Raw genomic sequence first — 27,494 nt, 5'->3', positions numbered from 1 at the left:
TCGACGCTTATCTGTGCCAAGAAACCAAGCCATCAATCAGTGTCCGGAGTCGGAGTGGTGTGCCTCCACTCCCGGCCTCCGTCCATTCCAAAACTTTTTCTTGGGGTGTAGTGTGAGTCAATCCTCCTTCATATTTCCCCTCCATCTTCAATTCCTCTTTCCAATCCTCGATTCTCCCCATTGTCATCACTACATCCTCCAACATGGGCAAAGGAAAGATCTGTGTCGCCTTCAGCGGTGGTCTCGACACCAGCGTTATCTGTTAGTCTCCCCGGTTCTGTCAATTAATTCCCCGCGTGCTCCAAGCTGATTGAGAACACACAGTGAAATGGCTCATCGATGAGGGCTACGAGGTTGTCGCTTTCAGTAAGTAGCATCTTCAATTGGAACTTGACTGTCTGCTCTGATACTAACGAATTATCAGCTGCCGACGTTGGCCAGGAAGGTAAAGCGATCACTTTGAAATTGTCCACCGCTACTTGCGCTCTGACACTCCCGCCTTTTAGAGGACTTCGCCGCCATCAAGGAGAAAGCTTTGAAGCTCGGTGCCGTCAAGGCCGAAGTTGTCGATCTTCGCCGTATGTGTTTCGAAAAACTGCTAAAATTCACAAAGAGATGGAGTTAACGCAGTGGTAAACAGGCGAGTTTGTTGAGGAACTCTGCTTCCCCGCCATTGCTTGCAACGCCATCTACGAGAACGTCTACCTCCTCGGTACCTCTCTGGCTCGTCCCGTCATTGCTCGTGCTCAGATCGAAGTTGCCAAGGTTAGCCTTCTAATTTGCAATGTATTTCTGGCAGCATTGACTTACCAATTGGAAAACAGCGGGAAGGATGCTTTGCTGTCTCCCACGGCTGCACCGGCAAGGGTAACGATCAGGTCCGTTTCGAGCTCGCCTTCTACGCTCTCCAGCCCGACATCAAAGTCATCGCTCCTTGGCGTGACCCCCGTTTCTACGAGCGCTTCGCCGGTCGCAACGATCTTCTCGCCTACGCCGCTGAGAAGGGTATCCCCGTCACTTCCACCAAGGCCAAGCCCTGGAGTATGGACGAGAATCTGGCCCACTGCTCTTATGAGGCTGGTATCCTGGAGGATCCTGACATCACTCCTCCCACCGACATGTGGAAGCTCACTGTCGACCCCCTTGCCGCTCCCGACAAGCCCGAAGATTTCACCGTCCACTTCGAGAAGGGACTTCCCGTTAAGCTCGAGTACACCGAGAACGGCCAGCAGAAGACTGCTACGGACGCTGTTGACATCTTCTTGACTGCCAACGCCATCGCCCGCCGTAACGGTATCGGCCGTATCGACATTGTGAGCCTGCTTTAAATGATTGGGTCGAGCCTGAGGCTAATATATACTAGGTTGAGAACCGTTTCATCGGTATCAAGTCTCGCGGCTGCTACGAGACCCCTGGTCTCACCTGCCTGCGCTCCGCACACATGTAAGTGAAGCTTGTGCGATTTTTGTTGGATAAATCTAACCTGCCGTTCATAGTGACCTTGAGGGTCTTGTGCTCGACCGTGAGGTTCGTGCTCTGCGTGACCAGTTCGTTACTATCAACTACTCCAAGGTTTGTTCAATCCTTGCATAGCTCTGTCAGTGTTGCTTACGATCCGTTAGCTCCTCTACAACGGTCTCTACTTCTCTCCGGAGCGTGAGTTCCTTGAGCAGGCCATCCCTGCCTCCCAGAAGTCGGTCAACGGCAAGGTTCGCTGCCGCGCCTACAAGGGCAACATGATCATCCTCGGCCGTTCCTCTGAGACCGAGAAGCTGTACGATATGTCCGAGTCCAGCATGGACGAGATTGGTGACTTTGCTCCCACCGAGACCACCGGATTCATTGGCGTGTCTGCCATCCGTCTGAAGAAGTACGGTCAGATGAAGCAGGCCGCTGGCGAGAAGCTGTAAGATGTGATATCGCTGGTACGAATTACGATTGTGAATATGAAAAAGCGCCTTCGGGGAAGGTTTGTGCGATTTATGAGTTTTGTATGGCAAGTTTAGAATAGCTCTGTAATGGAATAGAAAAGTGATACAGAATGACACGCTCGAGGAAATATCCCGCAACTTCAGCACCTGTTTCTCTCCGCATTCAGGGTGGCCAGACGTGGTCTGAAACTCACCTGTAAGACTCGGTTAGCACGTAATATCAGCCACAAGTATTACTCTCCAGATCTAATGCGTCCTCGGACGAAAATCCTGCCGACTGTGAGCCGGACCCAATCAGCGATTGACGATTGTACCAGATTACGCTACTAAACTAATTGTTTCTGCCTGTCAACTCTCGTGGTATGTCCAAGTCAACGGGCCTGTCCATGACAGACCAGACCGTCCACTCGCGAAATGCAGAGGCCCTGCAGGTGGCAGTGCCAGATGCACTTGAGGCTATAAAAGATCAATTATAATTATTGACCGTTACTGCTGACCTTATGGCGTTGCTTCACTTAATGTGTTTGTTATAAAGTCCTCATTAACTGCCATCTACACCTTCGTCGAGGCCCAATCTCAACATGGCTCCAATACCATGGGGAATGTTGTATGTGAGCGTTGTGGGATACTCTGTGCTCACCTCCAACTTATTCATGTTCTTCGTCCTTGCGATCGCCCTCACAGCTCTGAAAATTATCTACGCTTCATTCCTGTACCCAGAATATCTGACCCCAATCAAGCACATCCCTACCCCTCCGGTGTGCTATTCCGCCTATCTATCTAGCTTCAATACCTAGCTAACAGCACAGAAACGGTCATGGATCAAGGGAAATACGGATACACACGTCGTCATATCACCCTTTGAAGGTATGCTCAATTGGACCAAATCGGTTCCCAACAACGGGCTACTACGATACTATATCATCGGAAACATCGAACAAGTCCTTGTAACAACACCTACAGCATTGAGTGAGCTTCTTGTCCGGAATGCTTACAACTACCAAAAACCCGAGTCTATGCGAACTTCCCTTGCCCGTATTGCTGGAGAACATGGTATTCTTCTTGTAGAAGGCCAGGAGCACAAAGTCCGTTCTACCGTGTTATAGTAGCTCTGAGCTCGATCTAATTCTTCGGCAGAGACATCGAAAGAACCTCATGCCTGCATTCTCCTACCGGCATATAAAAGATCTCTACCCAACCTTTTGGACTAAGAGCGTGGAAATGGTGAAATGCATTGAGAAAGACTTGCAGGATCGCAGGGACACTGTCGATAATACCGTTACTGTTCGGCCCTGGGCAAGCCGAGCCACACTCGATATTATAGGGCTCGCAGGCATGGACAGGGATTTTGGGTCCCTCGCTGACCCGCATAACGAGCTTGCCGCCCAGTACCACCGAATCCTCGAAGACCCGCCGCTCTGGCTGAAACTTCTATTCGCCGCCGCGTTCGTCCTGGGAAACGAAGAACTCGTCATGGCGCTGCCTGTAAAGCGTAATAGGGACATAGCCGAAGGAGCCAAATACGTCCGACAAGTGGCGCAGCAGCTCATCAGCGAGAAGCGAGAACGGATCAAGCATAACCCGGACGAAGCAGAGGGCGGAGGGGGAGGGAAGGATATCCTCTCAGTTGCTCTAAACAGCGGGAAATTTACAGATATCGAGCTCATCGACCAGATGATGACGTTCCTTGCTGCCGGGCACGAAACTACCTCGTCGGCACTGCAATGGTCGGTCTACGCCCTCTGCAAACACCCTGACATCCAGACCCGACTCAGGCAGGAAATCCGCTCCAATCTACCCTCTATCTCTTCCGATTATCCAGAGCCCGTAACCGCAGAAGCTGTAGACTCCCTTGCCTACCTCCATGCTTTCTGCAACGAAGTCCTCCGCTTCCATCCCTCCGTCCCCATCACGTTTCGCACAACAGCCCGCGACACTACACTTGCTGGTACCCTGCTTCCCAAGGGCACACAACTAACCATCTCACCCGAGGTCATCAACCACGACCCAGAACTATGGGGACCAGACGCACACGTATTCAATCCAGACCGATGGCTCGGCCCAGGCAGAGCGAATACCGGCGGGGCAAGTAGTAATTACGCCCTGATGACTTTTCTGCATGGGCCGCGTAGCTGTATTGGGCAGGGGTTTGCAAAGGCGGAGTTGGCTTGCCTGGTTGCTGCGATGGTGGGGAGGTTTGAGATGGAACTGGCAGATCCGGGAAAGAGGCTTGAAGTTAGAAGGACTGCGACAATCTCGCCTGTTGATGGTGTCGTAGCGAGGCTGACGCCACTGGATGGGTGGTAATCTCATCCTATGTTCATCGAACTGAGTACTTTAGCTCCTCGTTTGACGGGAGTCCATCCCAACGCCCATATAGGTCAGTCAGTGGTGGTGGGAGCTTGGAATGATCAGTTTTGACATTGGATCTATTCTATCTCTGGCAATTTTCCAACCACTAACCGAGCAGACACAATATTAAGTCCACTATGGCAACAACCAACGCACCTAGGACCATTGACGGTGTTCCGTGAACCCTATCAGACCATCCCCTAACAAACTACAAAAATGTCAGCACCGCACACACACTCTCTCAGTTAGAGAACTTACTTCCAATCACCCCATTTACCGGGATATCAATACTCGTCGTATAACTCGCTGCATCACTAAGCAGGTACACATACGCACCACCCAACTCCTGCACCTGCGCCAGGCGCGGAATACCCCCATAGTATTTCAGCTGCTGCTCCCAATCCGGCTGCTGCGGCACCCAGTATGTCATAGCGGTCTGCACAAGACCCGGTGAGACACTGTTGACTCGGATCCCGTACTGCGCCCATTCCATCGCAAGAGTGTGGGTCATGTTGCGAACGCCGGCTTTGGAGGCGCCGTAGGGGGCTGAAGGAACGCGCTGCATCATATACGATCAGTCCTTCTTCCACCCTTGTTTCTTGCAAGTGTACGGTGGTAACGGTAGAATTGGGAAAAGGTACCTTATTAGGCCTATAGCTAGCCATACTCGCCGTAAAGACCACACTCCCCTTAACACCCTGCTTGATAAACGCTTTTGCCGCCGCACGCGCAGTAAAGAACGCCCCGTACAGATTAACGCTAAACAGCGTGTCAATCTCCTCTTTGGTAAAATCCAGCGCGGCCTTGTGATGTGTACGGCCGGCGTTCACGACCATTCCATGGAGTCCGCCTGCTTCGGCAATTATGGCATCAATGGCGGCTACGATGGTTTCTTCTTCGGTCACGTTGGCGGTTATGGAGTGCAGCTTTCCAGGAAAGCGATCGGATAGCAAGGTGAAGTCGGAGTTTGGCTCGGGGGTGCTGATATCGATAGAGTAGACGTGGGATGCGCCGTTTGTGAGGCAGGATTCAGCGACACCCAGTCCGATGCCGCGGTTTGCGCCAGTGACTGGGGAGTTAGAGGAGACTGAGTCAAGAGATGGATGAGGAGGAAGACTCACTGGCAATTACTTTGCCGGCAAGGGTGAGCTGGGTTTGGGGCGTTTCGGTAGCTGCTGGAGGCATATTGGCGGTACGTCTGGATAGAAAACTTGTTTGAAGGCGAATGGTTGTATTATCGAGAGTCAGCTACTTATTTATAATAATCCAATATATACTGCAATATAGCCATGTGAATTATCTGATGTAGCGACGAGTAATAGAATGCCATTTCACTCTATACATGACCCCGGCACGAGCACAGACGATCAGTTGGAGAGGGAGTGGGGCTCCCTCGAGACGGGGGTTTTACTCCCCAGGCTTACAGCGCAACATGATTGCTCTGAGCCGGTCTATGACCTTCTACCTCGTGGTTGAATATGATCATCTGCAGCAACCCACAGACCTGCTAGCTCGTAGGTCCATATGTCCCCATAAGGTTTCGGTCTACCGGGGGCAGAAGGTATTCGGCTGAGATGCTTCCCTCGAAACGGGGTTAGATTGAAGCAATACAAATATACCAGTCTAGGATTGCTTCAATTTACCTCTCCCCAGTCACTACTGTCTCTTCTACACAATGGCCCTTCCAGCCTGGAACATCCTCCGCGGCAAGACGGCTGCCATCACTGGGGGCACGACCGGGATTGGACGCGCCATCGCCCTCGAATACATCCGACAAGGGTGCAACGTCGCGATAAACCACCTGGGTCTTGCCAAAGACGAAAATTTGCGCCACAGTCTCCTGCAAGATGTCGAATCACTACGAAAACAGGGAGCAAGCGCTGGAGAAGTCCTTGAGATAGCGGGCGATGTGACAGACCCAAAGACGTCAACGGCATTGATCGATGAAGCAGTCAAGCGCTGGGGAAAGCTGGACGCTTTCATCGCGAATGCGGGTGTTTTCAGGCAGGCTGAGCTGTTCGAGTATACTACACCTTCTCCTACTGTGCGAGATGCGACATCACTCTGACAGTCTTAGAATCGAGCCCGATCTCCTCAACCACAGCCTTGATGTGAATGTAAAAGGCACCTTCTACTCGTGCCAGTCCGCTGCCCGCCAAATGGTCAAGCAAGGCCACGGAGGCTCCATCATCGCCATCTCCTCGGTGAGCGCGCTAGTTGGTGGTGGGCTGCAGACGCACTATACTCCCACAAAGGCGGCAGTACTCTCACTCATGCAATCCATGGCTATCGCACTAGGGAAACAGAAGATCCGGTGCAACGCGCTGCTGCCGGGGACGATCAACACGCAACTGGCAGATCACGATATGAAAGATCCAGCGAAGAAGGCGTATCTGGAAGCGAGGATTCCGTTAGGGAGGGTTGGCGAGCCGGAAGATATGGCAGGGCCAGCAGTGTTTTTGGCGAGCGAGGAGATGAGCCGGTTCGTCAGTGGGAGTGGCTTGCTGGCGGATGGGGGGATGTTTTGTAACCTGCAGTAGTTGTAAGCATAGTTGATCTGGATGCAATTCTCCAACAAACCTTGATAATCCCGAATTCGAATATGACCCAGGCTAAGAATGATTTTCACGATCCCCACACATTATTAGTGTAGGAGGTAAATAGAACTAACAGATCCCCACGGGGGCGCCAAGGAGAAAGTGCATCCTCCACTCTGATCTACCATCTTCTTACTTTCATTCCAGTTTTCTCCTCTGCCTTCAGCAATGGTCTTAGGAGAATGAACAGCAACCTTGTTCGATTCTCTCGTGGTCGAAAATCTCGTGGTCGCGGATTGCGCACCAAGGCTGGCTGGTATGTGTCGAATCTGCTTGTCGTCTTGTTACGTGCTGCTTTGTCTCTTCGTTATACCCTCGTGTTTCCATCTTCCCTGATTACCTGCCTTTCTTGACTAAGAAGAGAACAGTGTAACTTGTCGCAAGCGGCACCTTAAATGCGACGAAGTCAAACCTGTTTGCGGACCATGTCTCAGAGTCAGCCGTCAGTGTGACTACTCTCGATCCTCCTCCCACCACCCCGCCGAGCAACCCGCCGAAGACGAAGCCATCCAGTCGTCTCCAAACGCAGATACTACAGCCCACTTTATTTCTTCAGTACCAGAAACAGGCACCGATAACGTGCCTGGTGTATCGTCTCATGAACAGCCGGATTCTGCCGTCCTCTCGTGGACTGGTCATAGTCAACCCTCCCTTCATCCACTCGATCAGCTAGCAGCCATTGTCGCCATTGACCATACTTCCCCCTTTGCTAATAGCCTTACAGCACCGCAGTATTCTCCTGATATTCCACAATCGGTGACCAGCGCCATCGAATCCCCTGGACCAGCTATAAATGCCGCAACTGTGCGATGGTTCGACTTACTCGCTAATGATGCTGTCCGCGAAAGCCCCCAGATCTCGAGCGTATTCGGCTCCGGTCAAGAGATACTCGAGGATACGGATGAATCACAGATTACACCTTTACAGCGTGCCACACGTATAGTGGATCGAACCCACCTTGATGACGAGGTCGTGCAGCCGAGCTTGAACTCGAGACAAACGATTCGCAACGCAATACAATCAGAAGGCAGTACCCATGCGGTGAATCCACCGAAGAGCTCTTCTCCCGAGGAAAGGTTATGGCAAGCCCAAGAGAATATCCAGCTTCTTCCACATGAGTATTCTCTCTTCGAGAACTTTGTTCAGAGGGTTAGCCCATGGATTGATCTTTTCGATCCTACAAACAAGTTTTCAACTTTTGTACCTCATCTTGCGGTATGTCCCTGCCCTTCCAGTAAAGATAGGCTCTGACTTGTTAAGATGCGCAATGCTGGCTTGTTGAATGCAATCCTAGCCCTGTCTTCTCGTCAATTCTCACTCAATTTCGGAAACGCTTCGCACGACCCACCTCACCGTGAAACGTCGCTGCAGTACTATTATCAAACGCTACACTACGTCCAGAAAGCTATGCAATACTCGAGCTACAAAAACAGTTTAGAACTTCTTGCCACAGTTCTAATAATCTCTACTTATGAGATGCTGGACGATTCAAGCCAGGACTGGCAGCGACATCTAGAAGGCGTCTTCCTGATTCAACGCTCGCAAGTGATACATGGGGACTCCGGCGGACTAAAAAGCGCAGTCTGGTGGGCATGGCTCTGCCAAGATGTATGGGCAGCATTCCGTGAGAGACGGAAGACGCTCACGTTTTGGGTTCCCAAAAAGACGTATGCGGACCTAAATCCGTCCGAGATTGCTGCCCGTTCTATGTTTGTCCTTGCAAAGGTCATCAATTACTGCTCACAAGAGGAATCTGCTCTTGCAGAGATAAACATACAAGCTAGGGTAGATGGAGCAAAGGATCTGCGCGGCATGTTGGACGAGTGGTGGAATCATTTAACTGTCGAATTCACTCCACTACCAGCCATGGCCCCTAAACAACCAGCGGCATTTAGACCCATATGGATTCGGACGCCGTCATTTGGTAAGTTGAGATCTTGATAAACCCTTGACGCCCATGTTATTTATGTTTCACAACGGGTCAATGTCGAATCGCTATCAATTCGCTGACTATATGAAGCTGTCGCCGTTCAATTACATTGTGTGGCCCATATCCTACTTTGCTCGCACGAGCCCTGCATCGGTGGTTTGGATGGTTATCTCGAGCGGCAAACAAGAATTCGGCAATGTGTCGAAATCATATGCGGCATCGCCATGGCATTAAATGATGACGCTTCTGGCATAATATCATCGCAATGCATATTTATTGGTACGTTACACTTCTTTTTGAGACGCTTCTATACTCACACCATCAGCTGGGATGTTTACCCAGGGAAGCCACTCCCGTGAATGCGTGCTAGATCTCCTAGACTTTTGTCGACGACGGACTGGCTGGCCAGTTCACTCCTTCGGAGATGAATTGAAACAGATATGGAAATCACACGAAACTTCTAAGCCTAATGGGACCCCATCATACGCGAGCTTATTGAATCGTCATTAATCATTTCTGCCACTATTGAGCGATCTATGCTTTACCCGCGGAACCGATTATCTCCATCCATTTTATCGTCGCCTGGGTCACCTTTTTAATACCCTCTTCTATTAGCTGGGTATGCGGCATCTTCCCAGCGTTCGCGCGAAGATGCTCGTAGTAGTCGTCTAGGACACACCTGTTGACATTGATCTTGCAGCAACCAGCAGCAACGCATTGCTTCATCAGCTCAGGCGAAAACCCATTCGTTCCGTGCACGGCCAACCGCACTCTGCCATTCGCGCGTTCTCGAACCTTTGCAAACCTTATGCTACGTTAGCCTAGGTAGGACATTGATTGTACGGAGTGTGTTACCTCTCAAAATCCAACCTTGGCCCCTGCGGACCATATTCACCGTGTACGTTGCCAAAAGACGGAGCCAGGGTGTCAACTCCTGTCGCAGCAAACTCATCGACCTCCTCTGCGGTGGTAAAACGAGCCTCAAGTCCAGCTGTATCCATCACACCGTCCTCACCACCCTCAATCCGACCCGGCTCCGCTTCAGTGGCAATATGTCGCTCATTGCAATGTCGCACCCAATGCCTCGTCTTGCGAAGATTGTCTTCCTTCTCATGATGCGACATATCGACCATAATGCTGTCGAACGGTAACTCAGCAGCACGCTCTATAAGTTCCTCAGATTGCGCGTGGTCGAGATGGATAGAGATCGGGACACTGGCGCGTTTGGCTTCTTCGGCAGCGGCACGCACCAACATACCGTCATAGGTCGTAATAACCCATGGGAAGAACTGGAGGATCAGGGGAGAGCGCGCGATCTCCGCTGCCTTTATCATTCCTTTGACTTGCTCGATGTTGTATGAGATTGTAGCCATGACGCCGTACCCGCCGGCTTCGGCATCGCGAAGGATGCGCAGATGCGTGTTCGCTTCTTTCCAGTCGTCCATGGTTAATGTCTTGTGCAGTTTGTTCAGGAATGATACGTTCTGTTAAACGCAAGCTCTGCGCCGACATTTTAAAGTCTGCACCTGCCGGGCCTCGTCTCGGGGACATCTGGATCCCCCACTGCGGGGCTTGCCCCCCACGAAAGGCCGCGACTCGCAGCACAAATATGCGGAACATACTTTGTTTTGGAACGAAGTATAAACAGCCCCAAGCGAGACATAATTAGGCAGATACTCAGCACAACGTCATGCCGTCTTTAAGCCCATTTGTCCTCCACAGCTCCGGGTTTCGTGCCATCCTCGGCGAATCTCCGACCCTCGAGCTTCTCGTCGAGAACGAAGCATATCCCTTCGCTCATGAAGCCGGTGTATTCATTCCTGAGCGTAACGAGCTCTTTATTACGAGTAATCGCATCAAAGATCCAGCTTCGTCGGGCGGCCAGCGCGTACAGATAACCAAGGTTCATCTTGGCAATGGTGCTTCTACCTCCTCAGGTCCAGGGACGGGTGTGGCATGCGAAGAACTCACTGTCCCAATTCCTATGGCAAATGGCGGAGTCAACTACAAAGATGGTATTCTCCTCTGCGGCCAAGGCACAATGGATGCACCCAGTGGACTATACTATATGTCCTCCAACCCGCCATACACAACGACCGTCTTGAAAGCCGATTTCCACGGCCGCCCTTTCAACTCAGTAAACGATGTCGTGGTCCATACCGACGGGAGTATCTGGTTCACAGACCCGATCTATGGGCACGAGCAGGGGTACCGGCCGCCTTCTCGGCTACCAAACCAGGTCTATAGGTTTGACTTTGAAACAGGCAGCATCCGCGCCATGGCGGACGGGTTCGGCAGGCCCAATGGGATTTGCTTCTCGCCGGATGAGCAAGTGGTATACGTAACCGACACAGATCGGATTCATGGTGATGGAGGGACGGATGATGCACGCGTGTCGTCGATGTATATCCCTAAGAACCCACCTTTTGCATAACATACCTCGACAGCGCTAACAAACCATAAGCTACGCCTTCGACCTTCTAACTCGCCACAACCAGCCCTTCCTAGCCAACCGGCGTCTATTCGCATTGGCCGATAGCGGAATCCCAGATGGGATCAAGTGCGATCTAGACGGGAATGTACATAGCGGTTGCGGTGACGGGGTCAATGTTTGGTGCCCTGGGGGGGAGCTTCTAGGCCGGATATTGGTACACGGGGGCGTTGCGAGCTTCTGCTTTGGTAGAGAAGGCGAAATGTTTCTTCTGAACGAGTACCGGCTGTGGAGGGTCCAGTTAACAGGTGGTACTAAGGGAGCTCTTCTTGGGATCTAGATCTTGCTGTCTTTCAAGCTTCCTTCAGTCTAACTCTCTTCCTTCTCTTTACCATCCATATACTTGATCAATTAGTTCATACGAGAATCGAGCATAGTCTATGGCATCTCCCACTGGCCGAGTTCCACTTCCCAACAAAGAAGCCCATTGAAGCTCTCGCCATCACTAATACTGAGCACCTTATGTCCCACGACTAGATCGAAGCTTCCGAGCCCCTCATCGAGGTTGAGGTTGCGAATAAAGCCACCATCCTTTTTCTCTGCTGAGGCGAAAGACGTCAAAGTTCATTCAGGAAAATGAGTTCAGGGGTTATGGGCATGAGATTCAGAGGGCATTTACCACGAAATCTGTGGAGGGCAGCACGAGCTGTTACTGAATCATCATACCAGCTGAGGCATAAACCTGTGGCGCGTCATTGAGTGGGATGGATACGCCGCGGAACCTGGAGGCTTCTCGGCGGCATCGGTCAGGAGACTAGGCCGTGATCCTCCTTTGAATGCTTGTGCAGTCCTTGGCCGTTCGATGTTGAGATGCACCTCAGGCCAGAGCAAGGAACCGCAAGAAGCCCATGGCAATCGACGAGGCCTTACCCAGATGCGGATGTCGCCTACCCGAATCTCGTCCACAACCGTCGCTGAGATGGTTGATCTGGACCACCCGGCGGTCGAAGATGTCAGCAGTGACTCGAAGAGATGGGGAGAATGCTTATCAGGCTGGTCTCAAAAAGTTTGTCTCATGCTCAGGCGCATCATCGTCTCCGCTATCAAGGAAAATGGCATAAACAGCCTCTTTAGATATGACTATCAACGCGATTTTTGGTTGGCTTGGGAAGATGAGTAAATGAATATATTGCCTGAAAATCTAATTTCTCTACCAGCTTCGACAAAGTCAATGAAAAAGGCTACGGCAGCAACCTGAATCAGAGTCTGGCTTCTACTTGGGGCTATAGAATGTATACTGAGTCTTTCCAGATATCGTATAGACCAATACAGCAGATGCAGAAGATATAGAGAATCGGTGACAAAGACAAACAAAGCGGAGTCTGAAGAAGGCGTACAAAGGAGGCTTGGGAGGGCCCCAACCACACAGTCTGAAGTTAAACCTCCTCTGTTCTCTACTCTTGCACTTTCTACTTCTTACACTCTTTCAAAGACCAAAGTCTGGACTAGTCGAAGACAATAGCCGCCTTGATGACCCGTTTCGTTCTCCTTGCCTCCAAGCACTCCTCCCATTCCTCTACTCGAAAGACCCGGTTGACGATTCCAGTAACGCGGACCTTGCCGGACTCTATCTTCATCAATATAGCCTTCAGTGGGTTATGGCTCTCCCCAAGAACGGGTAGAAAGAACTCACCGAGATAGTCAATTGCAGCAGGAAACTCGTGCATCTAGCTGAACGATCCAAAGACGTGAATCTCCTCCTTGAAGATTTTGTTCGGAGGCAGGGCGATCCGGTCATCGTCCTTGTAGACGCCATACACAACCAGCTTCCCTCCCTTTCGAACAAAGTCAAGCGCCCTCTCCAAGACCTTAGCACTGCCGGTGGCTTCAATAACAATGTCGAACCCGTGCGGATTATCGTACTGCAGCTTATCAAGCACCGCGGCCGCGGCCGTTTGGTCTCGCGGAAGATCTATGTACTCATCTGCAGCATCAAGGGACTTTGCGAGGGCCATCTTGACTCCCTCTGGCGCAGCCATAACAACGCTGCATCCTCCGTTTAAGCGCAGCAACTGCGCGAGAACCAGGCCGGTCGGACCCGCTCCAAAGAGCAGCACGCTGGAACCCATATGTGGAGCGATCTTGTCGATTCCATGGGCGGCGCAGGCTGTAGGTTCGATCAAAGTTGCGTCCACGTCCGAGACGCCCTTCCACGTCCGAGATGCCCTTGATGGGAAACACTCTCCTTGCTGGATAGGCGGCATATTCGGCGAACCCCCCGTCGACCATAACCCCGTGCGCGATAAAGTTCTCGCAGAAAAGCTCAGCTCCTCGGCGACAGTAGAAGCACTCTCCGCATAGCTCTGAGTTGTCTGCCACCACTCGATCTCCTACGGATAACCCTTTCACTTTCGAACCGAATGCTGCGACCACACCCACAGTTTCGTGTCCTGGAACTATGGGAAACTATGACTCCGTCAGAAGTTGCTCAGAAAGTGGAAAGTAGTACGTTGGCTGTTACCTGCGCACCGAACTCCCCCCGGTGGATATGCAAGTCGGTGCCGCAGACACCGCACGCTTTCACCTTTATCTGGAGAACGTCAGTTCAAATTCGATTTTATCCCGACCAAGGTAAAAAAGTACCAGCAACTCGTGTTTTCTTATGACTGGCAGACGCTTTTCAACCACGCGGGGAGTCCTAGGCGCGGAATACTCTGTCTCAGGTCAACGTCTTTAATCACTCAGCATCGAGTCTATCCGAGTCAACCTGCCTAGCGCTTTCATTTCTGAGGGAAGGTTAAAGCCGTCCATCATCATTACTTATCAGGACGTCTGTGCTTGGTATGGAAAATGTCGACTGAAGAGAGTTGTGGTGGAGGGATCTCTGCCTTCTGCCTTTCGATGCTACAATACCCTTTATCTGAAGTGCATCCTGTGACTGAAGACTTAGGCGTTTCCAGTGCTCGTTTCGAGTACGCAATATTACGATCTTGTATGACGAAAGAAGACCAAAATCCTAAGACTCCGTTTAGTGTCATCCTCCGCAAATTATTGGAGGACCGTGCCACTTCATGATTCAGGTATTATCACGGAGAATCCATTGACCGTCCAATGAACAACCAGAAACTGCACTACTCGTTTCGGGGCTGGATGATCTTACCTTCTGTGCCGTCTCGAGCTCATAATATGTTTACCTTTGAATGGGAAATGGGTGAACGTGGGTACTCTACGTACCATCGTCACTTTAAGGCACCAGAAGTATGCGACGTTTTCGTTCCCCGTGGGGTAAAAATTGAACGCAGGGCAAGTTCCGAAATCCGGAGACGGCATCTACTGAGCCACTTCGATGCTGTAGTAGAGTACAGATTTATATAAAAACCTTGAGTATATCGCACCCCAGGATGTCCTAGACAACCCTACGGCCGAGTCATTGCTTTACGCCTCTTGGCTTTTTAGAGGACCCATGTTTTTCAGAAACTTCCAGCCTTCAAAAGGCCTCCGCGGACGATGGTTGACCTTCTGGTTCGCTGTCGGATGCGGTGCTGACATGGCGCTGTATGGTTATGATCAGGTAAGGTGAGCGATAGCGATGCCAGAGGTGCTCCGCTGACAGATGCTCAGGGAGTCTTTGGCGGCGTTGTGATCTCCCCCAACTACCTTCGCGTACATGAACTAGAAGGTTCATCAAGGACGAATGCGCTCAGTACGGTGACGGCCATCTACAATGTGGGCTGTTTCTTGGGTGCCGTGAGTGCTACATAGGCGGGAGGAAAGCTGTGGCCGCAAAAGATCAGTTATCCTTGGGATTGCTATTATGACCATCGAGGCTATACTTCAAACTACATCCTACAGCGTTCCTCACATGATCGTGGGACGGATTGTTTCAGGTATCGGGAATGGTATCAACTCTTCCACTGTACCTGTCTGGCAATCTGAGACCGCCCCAGCCAGGTTGAAGGGAAAGCTTGTCACTCTGCAGAACGCCCTGCTACTTGTCGGCTTTTCGATGTCTAACTGAATCAACTACGGTCTCGCTTTTGCCAACCGCCCTGTTTCCTGGCGCTTTCCACTAGCCTTCCAGCTCGTTTTCATCATCATGATCTATCTGGTCATTCCATGGCTTCCGGAATCGCCAAGGTACAAACCAAGAACTTTGCCCTCTTCTGTTTGCAAATTGTTTGACGCTGATCTCGTGGTCTAGATGGCTCGTCATGAATAAACGAGATGAAGAGGCACTAAAGATCTTGTCTGACATTGAGGGAAAACCAATGACTGACGCTTTCGTTATCTCTCAATTACAAGCAATAAAGTATACAGAGGAATACGAACGCACTGACGGGATGAGCTGGGGTGATCTTCTGCGAGGGAAAGGCTCCCGCAAATCCGGCACGAAGACAATCCGTCGGCTGGTTCTGGGAATGGGAACGCAGTCTATGCAACAATTGCAGGTTATTCACGCAGCTTTTCCTATTGACGAGGTTAAACTGACACTTTTTTAAAGGCATAAACGTTACCTCTTATTACATGCCGACAGTCCTGACAACGTCGGTTGGATTGAGCCCTAACCTGGCGCGACTTCTGGCCGCCTGTAACAGTGTACAGTACCTTCTTTGGTCTTTCCTCGGAACCAGACAAGTTGAGCGATGGGGCCGGCGTAAAACGATGATTTTCGGCGCAACCGGACAGTGCCTTTGCTATATTATCATCACCGCCCTAATCCGGTACAACGAGATGCCCGGTTATCCGAACGCCCAGCAAGTCGCGTCGGCCTCTGTGGCGTTCTTTTTCCTGTACTACGTTTTCTTCGGCATCGCCATGCAAGGCATCCCCTGGTGTAGGGCAACCATTCACTTTCCATGCCCTCGTCTGAGACCACGGCTAACATCGACCTTGCAGTGTATCCCACCGAGATCAACTCCCTCACAATGCGAACAAAGGGCGCTGCGATTGGCGCTGCAACAAATTGGATATTGAATTTCATGGTTGTGGAAATCACGCCCATCGGAATTCAGAATCTCGGCTGGCGCTTCTATATTATCTGAGTTGTTCTTAACGCGGCAATGGTGCCCACCATTTACCTTTTCTATCCAGAGACCGCGGGACGGACGCTTGAAGATATGGATGAGTACTACCGTACAAACCCGCCACTCTTGGCTTTCCGTGATCAGGAGGCTATCTCTGTCAGAAGGCCAGAACGGTACAGAATCAGAGAAGGGGAGGTGGTCCAAAAGAATGAACTCAGTCGAGGCTCTGCTGAAGATGGGTCTGCTGAGAAAGAGGATGGGCTTGTTCAACATCATGAGGGCATGATGCAGTGAGTGCTGGTTTTGGGTGTAGTGAGTTTGACAGGTTATCTGAATATTTATATGTCGATAATCTCTTGGAATGGATGATGGTCTTGTTCAGGCACAACACTACTAACTTGGAAAGTAGATATTAACATCATCTTGGCGGACAGGCGTGCTCCTGGCCCCTGGCTTCTGGTCAGTCATGCCCGCATTCTCCACAAACAATCTGGGGATGGAGATGAAGCATCTTGGCTGATCAGCCAAATCTAAGGTGGAGCTGGGTAAAGAGCGAATAGATCGACCACTAATAATCCTATCCCTCTCCAAACCTAGGGCTTCCCCCGTTTCGTGCATCCCCTCGTGTCGGGGAACCGCAGACCTCAATCAGACACAACTAGAATCAACTCCAAGTCATCCCTGCCACCGCTACACACTCCTGCCGACTGCAGCTGCATCTGTTCAAGTGACAACCCATTAGGTCGCCCAGGCCGTTCGACACTCAGCACGTCCCTACAGCACCATGCCGAAGCTATATCTAGAGTCCCTTCTCTCTTTCTTCCCTCTGAACTCGACTAAGACCATGACCCCTGGGCTCAGAGTAGATGCAAGACAAATTCCAAGACAATGAGCACTCGGCACCTCCTTCGCCCCATCTCTCAAGCGGGCCGGCTCAGACCCAAGCTCTGGAAGAGCAGCGCCATTCCCTCCAGGCAAATCAGCAACTACGCTGGAAAGACATTTACCCTTAATACGGGCGCCCAGATCCCTGCCATTGGGTTTGGGACATTCCAAGATAAAGAGCAACAAGAGGGTGCCGTACTTGAAGCGCTGAAGGCTGGTGTGAGGCTCGTTGATACGGCGAGAGTGTATGCTCTCCTCTACATTTCCTTCTCCTTTTCTGCTCCTACATAAAGCCAAGGTATAAGACTAATCCCCAGTCCAGCTATGACACAGAGTCTTTCATCGGCACCGCCATTAAGAGATCCTCCATCCCACGAGATGAGGTCTTCCTAACCACGAAACTCTGGTGCAACTCCTTCCACCCATACGACGTTGAATCTGCCCTAGACGAATCCCTGAGAGACCTGCAAACTGACTATGTTGATCTATATCTACTTCACTACCCATGCACGTTTGCGCGTGGGAAAGACCGCTTTCCCAAGGGTGAAGATGGGCTCATGCGTATGGGGGAGACGACCTACGTCGATACGTGGAAAGCACTGCAAGAGATCATGAAGAGGACTGGGAAGGTCAGGGCAATTGGAGTCTCAAACTTCAGTAGGGATGAGACTGAGAATCTTATCAATGCCGGAATGGTGAGCTTCTTCTTGGTCCCACCCACCCTGGCATACGATGGAGGTTAGGGCTAATGTCGTTCAATCGGCGCAGACCCCAGCAGTCCACCAGATGGAACTCCACCCGTTCCTCTCTCAAAAAGCCTTCGCAGCCTGGCACAAGAGTCTTGGGATCCACGTGCAGCAGTTCAGTCCTTTGGGTAATATGAACTCATTCTACCGCGATGTCTACTGGAGCAGCGGGCGCGCCAACCTCGGCCGCCTCCTCGACGAGCCCGTCCTCTCTGAAATAGGCGCAAAGTATTCCAAGAGTCCTGCACAGGTGGCATTAGCCTGGGGCGTGAATCATGGGCGCTCTGTGATCCCGAAGAGTACGATTCCTTGGCAGATCAGGCAGAATGTTGAGAGTGATTTTGTGCTTGAGGAGGACGATATGGAGATGATTGATAAGCTGAATGCGGATTTGAGGTTCAATACGCCGCAAGAGGCTTACCGGTGGCCGCTGTATAAGGGACTGGATGGGGTCTGAGTTGGTGGCCACCTTTAGGACTCGCATAGCTCCTTTGTTCCGGAAAGAGTGCATTGCAGTATGCTCTATATTCATAGTAAGACCAACTCTGACAGACTATCTATATGGCTCTCTAAAAACCATAACATGCTCAATATCACTTCCGTCCGCACCCTCCTCAACCCAAGCCCGAAACATCCCTCCACAATTGAAATTGAAAACAACCTTCCCACGACGCAAGCCATATCCCGCTGCCGCAACATCAATCTCAGCCTCAATTCCTATAATACCGCCCTGTCCTTCGCCTGTCTTCCCCCACCGTCTACCGGCCGAGCGCTGCAACTCGCCATTAATTCCCGCAACGGCCGTAACAGCGTCCGCAAAACTAACTGTCTCCTCTGAAAACCGCGACATCGCGCATGCGGTTCGAGCGGCAGCGGTGCGGAGGAAGGAGTCTCCATTCCCCGTACCGGATACGGCCACCGCTCGTCGTTTTTTCTGGTACTGGAGGCTAGGCTTTTTGTCCAGGTACGAGGGCTTCACAAGAGTAACCGTCGTGTCCAGATCTGAATCCGTCTCGAACGAAGGCCGCTCCTTGTAGAAATGGTATAAATCAGGCCAACAGTCTGCCAGGGTCATGTCCCACATTGACTTCTGACGCGCGCGAAGAAGTGGACTTTGTTCGGCTCTAGATTGTCGATATTGCATCCTTTCAGACTGACGCATTGGTAAAGAGGACGAATGATCCCCGACTACCACCTCCCAGGTCTCCGCCCAGAATCCTGCTCCGAGCGTGGGTGTATCACCCACCCGACCAGGCAATTTGTTCGTCAACCCCCCTGTACTCGTCGCAACAGCGAGATCGCCCCACTGATCAAGGCAGACACATCCAACAGTGCCCTGACTAGGGTAGCCGTATCCCAGCACTGGCTCAGATTCATCCTGCGACTGGCTTTTATCCAGCCCCCTCCGGTGCTCCTCCCATCTCTTTTGGGTCCAGAACCATTCATCCGACTTGAACTCCAACCCCCAGTCACGAGCTAGTTCTTCGACATACGGCCCCGCGAGCTGCGAATGCATGCTCGCATTTCGGCTTCCATCTCCACCATCCGGATCCCCATTCTCATCCTGCCCAGTATGGGTAAGAACTTCCCTAGCTAATTGTATAGGATGCCGCACGTTTTTTATACCGATGACCCCCGCACCGCGTTTCATGGTATCACTATTATCTGCCACATCGTCCTCGCCTCGCACCGACGTAACCATAACCGAAGCTTCCATTTCGATTGTTCCCGCAGAAGTGAACACGCTACCGCGTCCGCAGTTGAAGAGTTCGTCGTCTTCCATGAGCGAGACCGCGTGGACGGCCGCATCAAGAGCGCGGGCACCATTGTCCAACAGGTGTTTTGTGGCGCGGAGGTAGGTTAGGAGGGACGCTTCGTATTTCGCCCAAAGCTCTGGTGGAAGGGTCGAGCGGTGGATGGCGCCTGCGCCGCCATGAAGGATGAGGGTCGGCTTGAAAGTTGGTTTGAGCGTCATTTAAATATAGTTTATTTGTTCATCCGGTAGACGCAAAGGATTCGGCGCATGGAAGAGCAATCGACCGTTCTCGATTATGAGTTGGTCGGAGGATGTGGGGAAGCTGCGTTGAGATGCTGTCATGTCTAGCGGCAAATCAGCCTTATCACGCCAACGGCAGACTAGCCCATATCGCACGATAACCAACAGAACTCGCAGAATTCAGAAACAAGCCGAGCATCGCATTAATCCTGGTATTGGGAGTAGTAATGTACAAGAAATTAGAAAACATATTGGTAACATGCCCCGGTCGCCAATCGAGGATCTGCGTCAAAGACAAAAAAGAATTCTTTTCGCCCCCTGAAAAAAGTATCAGGGTAAAGAGCAAGGCTGTGTATCCAAAAAAAAGAGATCGCCGGTGAAAACCAGTTCTTGTTGGCAATAGTTAAGAGCGGAATAACCAGCATGCTTCGAAAATAAAAGTAAAAACCTCTATACCATGCACGCATCCTGATAATATGACCAGTTCCTAACACCAGAGAAGAGATGAGATGTAATGTAATATAGCAGCACGTTTATGGGCATACAGCTGGACGCAAGAATCGTAGGTCTCGATGGGAAGATGGGATAGAAATACAATCGCTTAGGCAACGGCCTTGTCGGAGGGTGGAGCAGGAGGGAGCTGTGGGCGCAAAGGATTAGAATCAGAAAAGATATACGACGGGGATTGAAAGCGCTTACCTCTAGTTTTGTTTGGTCGGCCATCATCCTCTGGAATCCAATTCCGACACCCTCGATAACAGCCAGGAAAACAGCGCACATGATGGCACCGTTTCGGGCAGCCTTGTAACCACCACGGATAGCCAACGATCCACCAGTGAAGAAACCGGCAATGACTGGGACACAATCAGTTCGCGTTCACCGACATAATTTCACTCCGGACAGAACATACTAGCATTATAAGGATCCTCCTTCTTCCGAATACCCTTGACAGCACAGTCGAATGTTGAGAACAGTCCACCCCAGACACCAAAGTTACCACCAAGTACAGGCGCGCGAGCCTTGATGGCTGTGATGGCTCCTATCCGTCGCTCACCGTACGGGCTGTTTCGGAATCCCTTGACACCGTGCCATACAGCACCACCGATGGCCTATCAAAAACAGTACTGTCAGTTCTCAATTCATATTGCCAGGTAGGATTCAGGTCGTCAAGACGTACACCCATACAAAATGCACCACCGAAGTCGCTCAGGGCAACCCAAGGGCAGGGATCTCTGGAGTGATCCATTTTATGTGCGTATGTGATGTATGAGAAGAGGGTTGGAGGATTGAGCGAAACGAGGGCGGAGGAATAGCTTCGTCCAGCTCAAAGTGGTTCACGGTCAAGAGGCGTCACTCGGAGCAAGGTGAGGCGAGCTTGTACAAACGCCGGAAGGAGAGACGACGCGAGGTCCGGTCGGTCGTAGAAGCTCTTGAAAAAGACACGAGAATTGGAAGATATCAGCAGCGGGACTGAAAAGGCGATATGGTTGAGGAGGTTAAAAACTGGGGTCCGATGGAGAACTGACGGCTCGTCTGGTTTCGAAGGCTTTTTTCGCCTCGAACGTGACCAGGTTGATCACGTGCCTGCGGCCACTCCGGAATCCTCCTAAGCCTCAGGCATACTTGGCGTTAATGGGTGCCAGATCCGTTATGGTCTCGGGACATGTAGGGATCTAGTTCTTTTTTTATTCTTTTTTTATACTTCTTTCACAAACTCGATCGACAGGGTTTATATTTGCTGCGGCACAGAGAGCCCGCTTTATTCCAGATCAATGTTTTAGCCTCAAATTTTCGTGAACTGTATCTAGAGCCGAGAGTACAGCAACCAAGCCCAGTCCACCCTACTTAAGGCTCAATGCACTAGTCTTTCCGAAGATCTTGTCGACACTGTTGACATGTGTCAGAGACACATCTGTCATTGGCATAAACATATAGTGCTCCGCATCACACCTCTCATATATGCATGGACTTCGGCCCGTCGAAAACGTCGATTATGGCTACACTGCGCACGGTTATCTCCAAGTGATCTTCTGGGGCTACACCAGGCCGCAGATTATTAGCCCCAGCCTCCACAACTGCTTCTGGTGTCGCATACAATCTCATCTCTCCAAATTGAAGGCAGTTGCATGTCTTCCATGAACTGCAAATAAAATTGAGTCCCACAATTGCAACTGTCTTAGATATCAATGACCATGTCCTTGAGATTACAGATATTTGGAGAGACCTGGACAACATACCTCATGTGGTAGCAGCCTGTGCTCAACTCCACTAAAGCGCTACATGCTAGCAACGTCGCCGGCGCATGTTCTTCGCCAGAGCCAGCGTGGCTTGAAGCTCAGTGTCTGCGGTGCAATCATCGTTGTCGTGGAGGCACTTCGATACATCACACATGTGATCGAGCCGCAGTCAAGGCATCTTGCTCTCCGCTTCAATACCCTTGGAAGGTACGAACTTGCCGAAGGCCGCGTTGCTGTAATATGTCTTCTCAGTAGTTGAGAACCCATCTTCAGCACTTTTGAATCCATCAAATTCATGCTGCGACATCTCCGCCTGAACAAGGTATAGAGGTATTGGCGGAGATAGCATTTTGTCCGCAATAACCTTCAAGAAAAGGCTCAAGGCAGCTATAACAAGAACAATGGGCGCAATCCAAACTCTTGACCCTATTCAAAGGAAAACTGTCGTAGCAAGCACTGCATGTTTCGGATTTCTAAAGCCTTCTCGCTGCCTCTTCCTGTCGCTGCGTGTATGTCATGAAAGGTCCTGCATCACTCTCTGACTCCGTCACTGGCTGTTCATGAAGCGACATTTAAGCTGTGACAGAGGGTCTGGGAATATGAACAGTCACTGCCGGTGTCATCATTTTTAAAGTCGAATAGCTTCCCGGTTGAGGGTCATCGATGTTGCAATCCAATGCTAGCCGCTGATCCCTCTTCCGCTTGGATCTCTTCTTGCATGCTGGCTTAAGAGCTTGAGCGTCCGACTCGATAGCGTGCGCAAGACTTTGAGCAAACTTCAAGTCAACGATAATGGCGAACATGCCGAGTTCATTGTCCAGTAGATCATCAGCACGCTGATTCCCTTGATCATTTTCGTGGTTATATTCAATGTAAGTTATTATGCGAGAGCTTCGATCTGCAATCCAGAACCAAGCCACCCACTTCGTATTCTTGCGGCTGGAGATGCTTCATAGTTGTATGTCCTCAAAGAATGGCCGAGTCAATTGGGGGATGATATCGAAAAGTTTTATACTTGACTTGGCTGGGGTGTCACTTTCGCCTTTGCGAGCGTCACTACGAAACATTCAGTTTCCTTGCCCCGGAACTGGCGGAGATCGCTTGCCATGAGCCATCAGTTTCGTAGCGTTAAACCTAGACGAACCCACCGCATGGTCAAACCATCCGTTATGACAATATCTGCCCTTACCGCACTCTTACGTTCAAGAAGGTAAGTTCCAGATAAAATTCAATGCACCCCCTTCGTAAGCTGGGAATTGTCCTCCACCACTCATCCCAAATGGTGCCATAGAAGGATCAAAAGGCAAAGAAAGCCAATCGTCCGCAGCCATATTCTGAAATGTTGGAACAGATCCCAATTCGGGGACTATTTGCCCGGCAGGAACACCAATTGTTGGCGTACTGTCTTCTGCGTCGGTATCTTGTAAGGACGCCAATGGTGAGCGCACCGTACACCCAGTAGTACTTCTTGTAGCCTTAGAGGCGAGTAAATTGCGTCGCAGGCGCGACACATGTGTTTCCAACAGGGCGGCATAGCGGGTGCTCAAGTGAATATCATCCAGTGCATTGGATTTAAGTGCCTGTATACAGCGCTCAATGATATCTAGGGACTCACGCAGTTTCGCATGGCGTGTCCCGATACTCAATGCCTTCATCAAGAAGATGGAGGACGTCGTGATCCGAAGGAAGATACGGACTGGGGAAAACTTCAAAGCCCCGGCTTCGCCCAGCTCACTTGCCTTCTGTAAGACCTGGCAACAACCGTCGATGACTTCTTGGATATATTCGTAATCGACTTGGTCAATGCTCGCCGCGCGGATTTCAACGTCCGGGTCGCTATCCGCAAGGACACGCTCCACTACCGCTTGCATACCGATCGAGTGGGTGTAGGCTCGGACGAAGTGATACTCAATGAATAGGTCGTTATAAAAGCGTTTGTTGAGTACTACAATGAATTAGCTGACAAATGTTCTGTGGATGCATCATATGGCTAGACGCTTACCTTCCGGCCGGAGATGATCTTCCTCCCATTTGAGTAGTAGAGGACGAAAGTGGTCCAACATATCAATATACCGACCACTGCGTAACTGTTGCCGAGCAAAGTCTGCAGACGGAAAAAACACATCTGTGACGGATTTAGCCAGCTTTGTGAGGTCCATCCAAGAATCCATAAATGCAAGCCATTGGTCGTTATAGTGCTTCAAATTTCTTGATGTTTGCCTATTTAAGATGGCATGATTCAAGCTCTGGGGCATGAGAGATACACATCCTATTCTCCATGCTAGTTGGTTGATGTAAACATAGAGCAGTCGCTGAACCCGCTGTCGTCGGAGTTTGATCAGGTCGCTAGGAATATACCCCTCATATGCGAGGGACCAGCTCCGCTTGTCCTCGTTGACCTCATATATTCCCAGCTCGTGAGCGAGGGACAATGCAGCCCCAAGCAACATCCATGACATTTGGTCGGATCTCTTTGCCGGTTCAACCATGTCCTCCAGAAACCGATTTTTCGATGACACATCCTCGTCTCTGGGCTGGGGAGCTTTAATGACTAGGTCAGAATCCCATCCATCGCTTTCTGGGGGAAAGTGGAGAGATCTTGGGTGCCACTCTGACATCAGTAGGAGAGCCTCGATTGTGCCAATCCTTCGAAGTTTTGAGTTGGAAGTCCTTTCTTGCCCGAATATGAGCCTTGTAACTAGCTGTTGGCAATGCTGCCACAGACGATGATGATTAAAGAAATTTCTTGACTCGCCACCTGGCCCCGGTAATATATGGTACCTCGAAGATAACATGAGCATGGTGCAGCACAGGACGGGATCACAGGTGATCAGTTCGCGGTGATTTCGGTGGTCCGCATAGAAGTCGGTCAGGATCGGGGACAATGAGGACATGTTCTCGTAAAACCTAGCTCGCAAGAGATCAATCACTATGCTGAACACATACTTAATCATAGGGCACTTACAGGTCAATGAGTGTAACGGCTTCTCTAGAGGTAAACCATCCCATCATCACAAATCGGCACGTTTCCCAAGTAGTGAGTACCTCTTTTGACGCATTGGAGATTTCCACCGGCCGGATTGCCCTTGAAAATATGCCGGTCGAGACTGCAGAGTGCATTTGGCTGAATGCATTCTCGTAGCTCATCCCGTTAACTGCACGGCTGGTGTCCCTCGAATCCATTCTCGCCTCGGCCAGGTCGGCTTCCTGGCTATGGGCTGCTGCCTCAAAGAGGATGTTGAGTGCATCATTTCCGCTCGACACTACAGTGCGCATCATGGAGTTTTCCAATGTGGATGCCGACTGTTGGCGGGTGTGGGTGTTCTTTGCGGTAGGTTGGTGAGAACTTATATTACTTTCAGTGTACCCATCGACATTGTCAGCTGTGGCCAGGTCGCGCCGTCGAATCTCCTGCCCCTCATCATCATGAGATCTTACGTTACTTGACAATTTTCTGCGAGTACTCGCGGGGGAAGGGGTACTTGTCTGCGACGCTGTAGATTTTGTCAACATGGAATAAACGGGGATCGTTATCCGGGCACCTACCTCGCTTTTTCCTCCTCTCCCAGGCCCTTGTCTCGCTGAAAACACATTCCCTCTGCTCTCTCCGACATTTTGCACATGGTGGGCCGATGGGAGACCCATCTGGGAGTTCGCCCAGGTCGCATTTGGCCTTCCTTTGCCGGCAGGGGATACAGGCCTTGTAAGCACGCTGGTATGTACGCTCTGACGAATTGCTGGGCCTTGAATACCTTCTGGCTTCCATGACAACCAAATTCAACCAATGATCGTTGTTTCAGTATCTAAGATAATCATGCAATCTGGATTCAGCTCACGCGGATGCAACCGAGACAGCGGCTGGCTTCCCGGGTGTTGTACGGTGAAAGAATGCCTGAGGTCGTGAGTGAAATAGCCGCAACTAGCCGAAGTGCAAAATATCCGCCAGCCCAAGTTGACCTGGACCAGGTTTCCTTTCAATATGCATTCAAAGAATGAACAACGCAATGGTTTAACGGTATGATGCAGGGCTATGGTGACAGTATATATATCTCTCTCTTGGAGAATGGAGGGAAGTCCGATTAAAAAAATTCGGGGGAAAAAAAATTATGACAAGGGTGGGATTCGAACCCACGCCAAATTAATGACGCGGAAACTTGATAGATCAAGAGGAGGTTCTAATTAGATACCTTAACCGCGCGCCTTAGACCGCTCGGCCACCTTGCCAATTTGTTGAAATACGGACCATTCAAGAGCTATATAGCACAAGCCTAACACAAGCGCTTCTCAAGGATCATGTCCTTCAGGACATTATATTCCTGATGCATTATTTGGCATATTCATCAGTATAGTGATGGGCTATCAAATTTAATGACTAATTATGCCATGCCTGGCGGGGTAAGTATTTGTGCGGTCGTCACTGGTGGTAGGTATGCTCACGATCCCTTATATCGTCACCAATATATATTTATAATGATTGCGTGCTGGCTGGAGCATCCAGAAGTCGAATTATTACCCGCAACGATCCTATTCAGACCGTCTCTTTTAGTACTTCACTTAAGCCAGTGACAACTAATTAAACACAGCGTCTGAAATGCAGCAAAACATTGGCAAATATGTGCATAATGTGCCTGACGGTGCAGGGCTGTCCCCGACTTGTTAGGTCTACAAAGTCTCGACCCTCCCTCCCCACTGCAGATATCACTAACTATATACAGCTAGTACACCCCACCTGGCAGATTGTGGCTTAGATCTGCGCCCAAGATAATAATCCTAAAGGCCTCGGAACCGTGGACGAGGAGCGGAGCCCTGGAGACCGGAGGATAATTCCGAGGAAGACAAAATGGTACCACCACAAGCACCTAACCTGATCCCGTTTCCCCTTTTCTTGTTCCGACCAAACAAGAAATCCAGGACCCGCGTGACTTAGATATTGGCTGCAGAGTTGAACTTCACCCATGCAACATGCTAACAAAGACGATGCGTAGTCTAGACACGGGCCAGGGAATTTCTCGGGTCCAGATTGCTCCTTCAAAGAGTGAAGAGGCGAACTGTAGGCCCAAAATGCCACCACATGAGACCCAGCTCGGCCGAAGAGGGGGTTATCCATTGGACGGTTAATAAAGCCGACAATAGAAAGTGACTGGAAAGACTGAAAAGTGGGCAGTGGCCGCATTGAGGAACTAGACTCTGGTTCAACCTGCGGCGATCTGCTGTGCACTCTCGGCCGCGACGGAGTGCGATCGGGAGAAAAGTCGCTGCCCTGGTACAATTCGCTCGACGAATGCCTTGGAACAGAGCTCAGCCTAAGCTATTTATCAAGCCATCCGTTGCCATTACTTCTCTACCCCTCCGGGAAACACTTTTC

At 50.7% G+C, this 27,494-nt stretch overlaps 13 protein-coding genes and 1 non-coding gene across 14 annotated transcripts; 7 read left to right on the top strand and 7 right to left on the bottom strand.

Moving 5' to 3' along the window:
• The first annotated feature begins 145 nt into the window (after positions 1 to 145).
• On the top strand, positions 146 to 2,077 carry BDW70DRAFT_117225 (argininosuccinate synthase). Its single transcript, XM_073734670.1, has 9 exons — positions 146 to 261; positions 325 to 366; positions 425 to 445; positions 507 to 578; positions 641 to 765; positions 825 to 1,313; positions 1,364 to 1,443; positions 1,497 to 1,572; positions 1,623 to 2,077. The coding sequence occupies exons 1-9, from the start codon at positions 204 to 206 to the stop codon at positions 1,908 to 1,910; spliced, it is 1,251 nt and encodes a 416-aa protein (XP_073598975.1). The 5' UTR covers positions 146 to 203; the 3' UTR covers positions 1,911 to 2,077.
• Positions 2,078 to 2,306: 229 nt separating this feature from the next.
• Positions 2,307 to 4,541, top strand: BDW70DRAFT_130468 (cytochrome P450). The gene is made up of 3 exons (XM_073735816.1): positions 2,307 to 2,689; positions 2,741 to 3,016; positions 3,069 to 4,541. The coding sequence occupies exons 1-3, from the start codon at positions 2,513 to 2,515 to the stop codon at positions 4,236 to 4,238; spliced, it is 1,623 nt and encodes a 540-aa protein (XP_073598974.1). The 5' UTR covers positions 2,307 to 2,512; the 3' UTR covers positions 4,239 to 4,541.
• BDW70DRAFT_157286 (uncharacterized protein) lies at positions 4,440 to 5,468 on the bottom strand (the record flags this gene model as incomplete). The annotated part of the gene is made up of 4 exons (XM_073740325.1): positions 4,440 to 4,483; positions 4,542 to 4,842; positions 4,925 to 5,352; positions 5,405 to 5,468. 4 exons carry the CDS (start codon positions 5,466 to 5,468, stop codon positions 4,440 to 4,442), a joined length of 837 nt encoding a protein of 278 aa, XP_073598973.1.
• A 490-nt stretch (positions 5,469 to 5,958) lies between these two features.
• BDW70DRAFT_148137 (SDR family NAD(P)-dependent oxidoreductase) lies at positions 5,959 to 6,823 on the top strand (the record flags this gene model as incomplete). Its single annotated transcript, XM_073738820.1, has 2 exons — positions 5,959 to 6,299; positions 6,355 to 6,823. The coding sequence occupies 2 exons, from the start codon at positions 5,959 to 5,961 to the stop codon at positions 6,821 to 6,823; spliced, it is 810 nt and encodes a 269-aa protein (XP_073598972.1).
• A 239-nt stretch (positions 6,824 to 7,062) lies between these two features.
• BDW70DRAFT_171672 (Zn(II)2Cys6 transcription factor) lies at positions 7,063 to 9,320 on the top strand (the record flags this gene model as incomplete). The annotated part of the gene is made up of 5 exons (XM_073743280.1): positions 7,063 to 7,136; positions 7,249 to 8,095; positions 8,141 to 8,804; positions 8,901 to 9,089; positions 9,136 to 9,320. The coding sequence occupies 5 exons, from the start codon at positions 7,063 to 7,065 to the stop codon at positions 9,318 to 9,320; spliced, it is 1,959 nt and encodes a 652-aa protein (XP_073598971.1).
• A 24-nt stretch (positions 9,321 to 9,344) lies between these two features.
• BDW70DRAFT_171671 (class II fructose-bisphosphate aldolase) lies at positions 9,345 to 10,255 on the bottom strand (the record flags this gene model as incomplete). Its single annotated transcript, XM_073743279.1, has 2 exons — positions 9,345 to 9,615; positions 9,666 to 10,255. The coding sequence occupies 2 exons, from the start codon at positions 10,253 to 10,255 to the stop codon at positions 9,345 to 9,347; spliced, it is 861 nt and encodes a 286-aa protein (XP_073598970.1).
• Positions 10,256 to 10,407: 152 nt separating this feature from the next.
• Positions 10,408 to 11,581, top strand: BDW70DRAFT_171669 (SMP-30/gluconolactonase/LRE family protein; the record flags this gene model as incomplete). The annotated part of the gene is made up of 2 exons (XM_073743278.1): positions 10,408 to 11,213; positions 11,275 to 11,581. Exons 1-2 carry the CDS (start codon positions 10,501 to 10,503, stop codon positions 11,579 to 11,581), a joined length of 1,020 nt encoding a protein of 339 aa, XP_073598969.1. The 5' UTR covers positions 10,408 to 10,500.
• Positions 11,582 to 12,746: 1,165 nt separating this feature from the next.
• BDW70DRAFT_148133 (zinc-dependent alcohol dehydrogenase family protein) lies at positions 12,747 to 14,052 on the bottom strand (the record flags this gene model as incomplete). Its single annotated transcript, XM_073738819.1, has 7 exons — positions 12,747 to 12,868; positions 12,935 to 12,959; positions 12,990 to 13,408; positions 13,446 to 13,707; positions 13,763 to 13,831; positions 13,885 to 13,955; positions 14,013 to 14,052. 7 exons carry the CDS (start codon positions 14,050 to 14,052, stop codon positions 12,747 to 12,749), a joined length of 1,008 nt encoding a protein of 335 aa, XP_073598968.1.
• A 652-nt stretch (positions 14,053 to 14,704) lies between these two features.
• Positions 14,705 to 16,559, top strand: BDW70DRAFT_148132 (major facilitator superfamily domain-containing protein; the record flags this gene model as incomplete). The annotated part of the gene is made up of 7 exons (XM_073738818.1): positions 14,705 to 14,812; positions 14,863 to 14,992; positions 15,036 to 15,235; positions 15,323 to 15,378; positions 15,443 to 15,642; positions 15,743 to 16,075; positions 16,285 to 16,559. The coding sequence occupies 7 exons, from the start codon at positions 14,705 to 14,707 to the stop codon at positions 16,557 to 16,559; spliced, it is 1,302 nt and encodes a 433-aa protein (XP_073598967.1).
• Positions 16,560 to 17,153: 594 nt separating this feature from the next.
• BDW70DRAFT_171667 (aldo/keto reductase) lies at positions 17,154 to 18,353 on the top strand (the record flags this gene model as incomplete). Its single annotated transcript, XM_073743277.1, has 3 exons — positions 17,154 to 17,395; positions 17,473 to 17,845; positions 17,919 to 18,353. The coding sequence occupies 3 exons, from the start codon at positions 17,154 to 17,156 to the stop codon at positions 18,351 to 18,353; spliced, it is 1,050 nt and encodes a 349-aa protein (XP_073598966.1).
• Positions 18,354 to 18,392: 39 nt separating this feature from the next.
• On the bottom strand, positions 18,393 to 19,974 carry BDW70DRAFT_130462 (isoaspartyl peptidase/L-asparaginase). Its single transcript, XM_073735815.1, has one exon. It carries the CDS (start codon positions 19,869 to 19,871, stop codon positions 18,450 to 18,452), a length of 1,422 nt encoding a protein of 473 aa, XP_073598965.1. The 5' UTR covers positions 19,872 to 19,974; the 3' UTR covers positions 18,393 to 18,449.
• On the bottom strand, positions 19,945 to 21,412 carry BDW70DRAFT_117178 (protein transporter TIM17). Its single transcript, XM_073734669.1, has 4 exons — positions 21,070 to 21,412; positions 20,803 to 21,001; positions 20,592 to 20,746; positions 19,945 to 20,532 (listed from the first exon to the last, which is right to left on the bottom strand). The coding sequence occupies exons 1-4, from the start codon at positions 21,136 to 21,138 to the stop codon at positions 20,494 to 20,496; spliced, it is 462 nt and encodes a 153-aa protein (XP_073598964.1). The 5' UTR covers positions 21,139 to 21,412; the 3' UTR covers positions 19,945 to 20,493.
• Positions 21,413 to 23,131: 1,719 nt separating this feature from the next.
• Positions 23,132 to 25,901, bottom strand: BDW70DRAFT_117149 (putative C6 transcription factor). The gene is made up of 3 exons (XM_073734668.1): positions 25,095 to 25,901; positions 24,132 to 25,036; positions 23,132 to 24,074 (listed from the first exon to the last, which is right to left on the bottom strand). Exons 1-3 carry the CDS (start codon positions 25,772 to 25,774, stop codon positions 23,332 to 23,334), a joined length of 2,328 nt encoding a protein of 775 aa, XP_073598963.1. The 5' UTR covers positions 25,775 to 25,901; the 3' UTR covers positions 23,132 to 23,331.
• Positions 25,902 to 26,236: 335 nt separating this feature from the next.
• Positions 26,237 to 26,353, bottom strand: BDW70DRAFT_t54. Its single transcript has one exon. It is a non-coding gene; the product is annotated as a tRNA-Leu (tRNA).
• Positions 26,354 to 27,494: the final 1,141 nt, after the last annotated feature.

This window comes from Aspergillus foveolatus (assembly GCF_047715535.1).
Source record: "Aspergillus foveolatus strain CBS 279.81 unplaced genomic scaffold BDW70scaffold_8, whole genome shotgun sequence".
Classification (NCBI taxonomy): Eukaryota; Fungi; Ascomycota; class Eurotiomycetes; order Eurotiales; family Aspergillaceae; genus Aspergillus; species Aspergillus foveolatus.
The sequence above is the reverse complement of the archived record's forward strand: the minus strand, read 5'-3'. Positions and strand labels throughout refer to the sequence as shown.

Bases quoted from the DNA above. Each gene is read 5' to 3' on its own strand.
- BDW70DRAFT_117225 (XM_073734670.1), top strand. From the start codon at position 204: ATGGGCAAAGGAAAGATCTGTGTCGCCTTCAGCGGTGGTCTCGACACC. The intron at 579-640 runs GTATGTGTTTCG...AGTGGTAAACAG, and splicing joins CGAAGTTGTCGATCTTCGCC to GCGAGTTTGTTGAGGAACTC. The intron at 1,573-1,622 runs GTTTGTTCAATC...ACGATCCGTTAG, and splicing joins TTACTATCAACTACTCCAAG to CTCCTCTACAACGGTCTCTA.
- BDW70DRAFT_130468 (XM_073735816.1), top strand. From the start codon at position 2,513: ATGGCTCCAATACCATGGGGAATGTTGTATGTGAGCGTTGTGGGATAC. The intron at 2,690-2,740 runs GTGTGCTATTCC...CTAACAGCACAG, and splicing joins AGCACATCCCTACCCCTCCG to AAACGGTCATGGATCAAGGG. The intron at 3,017-3,068 runs GTCCGTTCTACC...ATTCTTCGGCAG, and splicing joins TAGAAGGCCAGGAGCACAAA to AGACATCGAAAGAACCTCAT.
- BDW70DRAFT_130462 (XM_073735815.1), bottom strand. From the start codon at position 19,871: ATGACGCTCAAACCAACTTTCAAGCCGACCCTCATCCTTCATGGCGGC.
- BDW70DRAFT_117178 (XM_073734669.1), bottom strand. From the start codon at position 21,138: ATGGATCACTCCAGAGATCCCTGCCCTTGGGTTGCCCTGAGCGACTTC. The intron at 21,002-21,069 runs GTACGTCTTGAC...TGTTTTTGATAG, and splicing joins GTGGTGCATTTTGTATGGGT to GCCATCGGTGGTGCTGTATG. The intron at 20,747-20,802 runs GTATGTTCTGTC...ATTGTGTCCCAG, and splicing joins GGAGGATCCTTATAATGCTA to TCATTGCCGGTTTCTTCACT.
- BDW70DRAFT_117149 (XM_073734668.1), bottom strand. From the start codon at position 25,774: ATGGGTCTCCCATCGGCCCACCATGTGCAAAATGTCGGAGAGAGCAGA. The intron at 25,037-25,094 runs GTAAGTGCCCTA...CTTGCGAGCTAG, and splicing joins GCCGTTACACTCATTGACCT to GTTTTACGAGAACATGTCCT. The intron at 24,075-24,131 runs GTAAGCGTCTAG...AATTCATTGTAG, and splicing joins AGATCATCTCCGGCCGGAAG to TACTCAACAAACGCTTTTAT.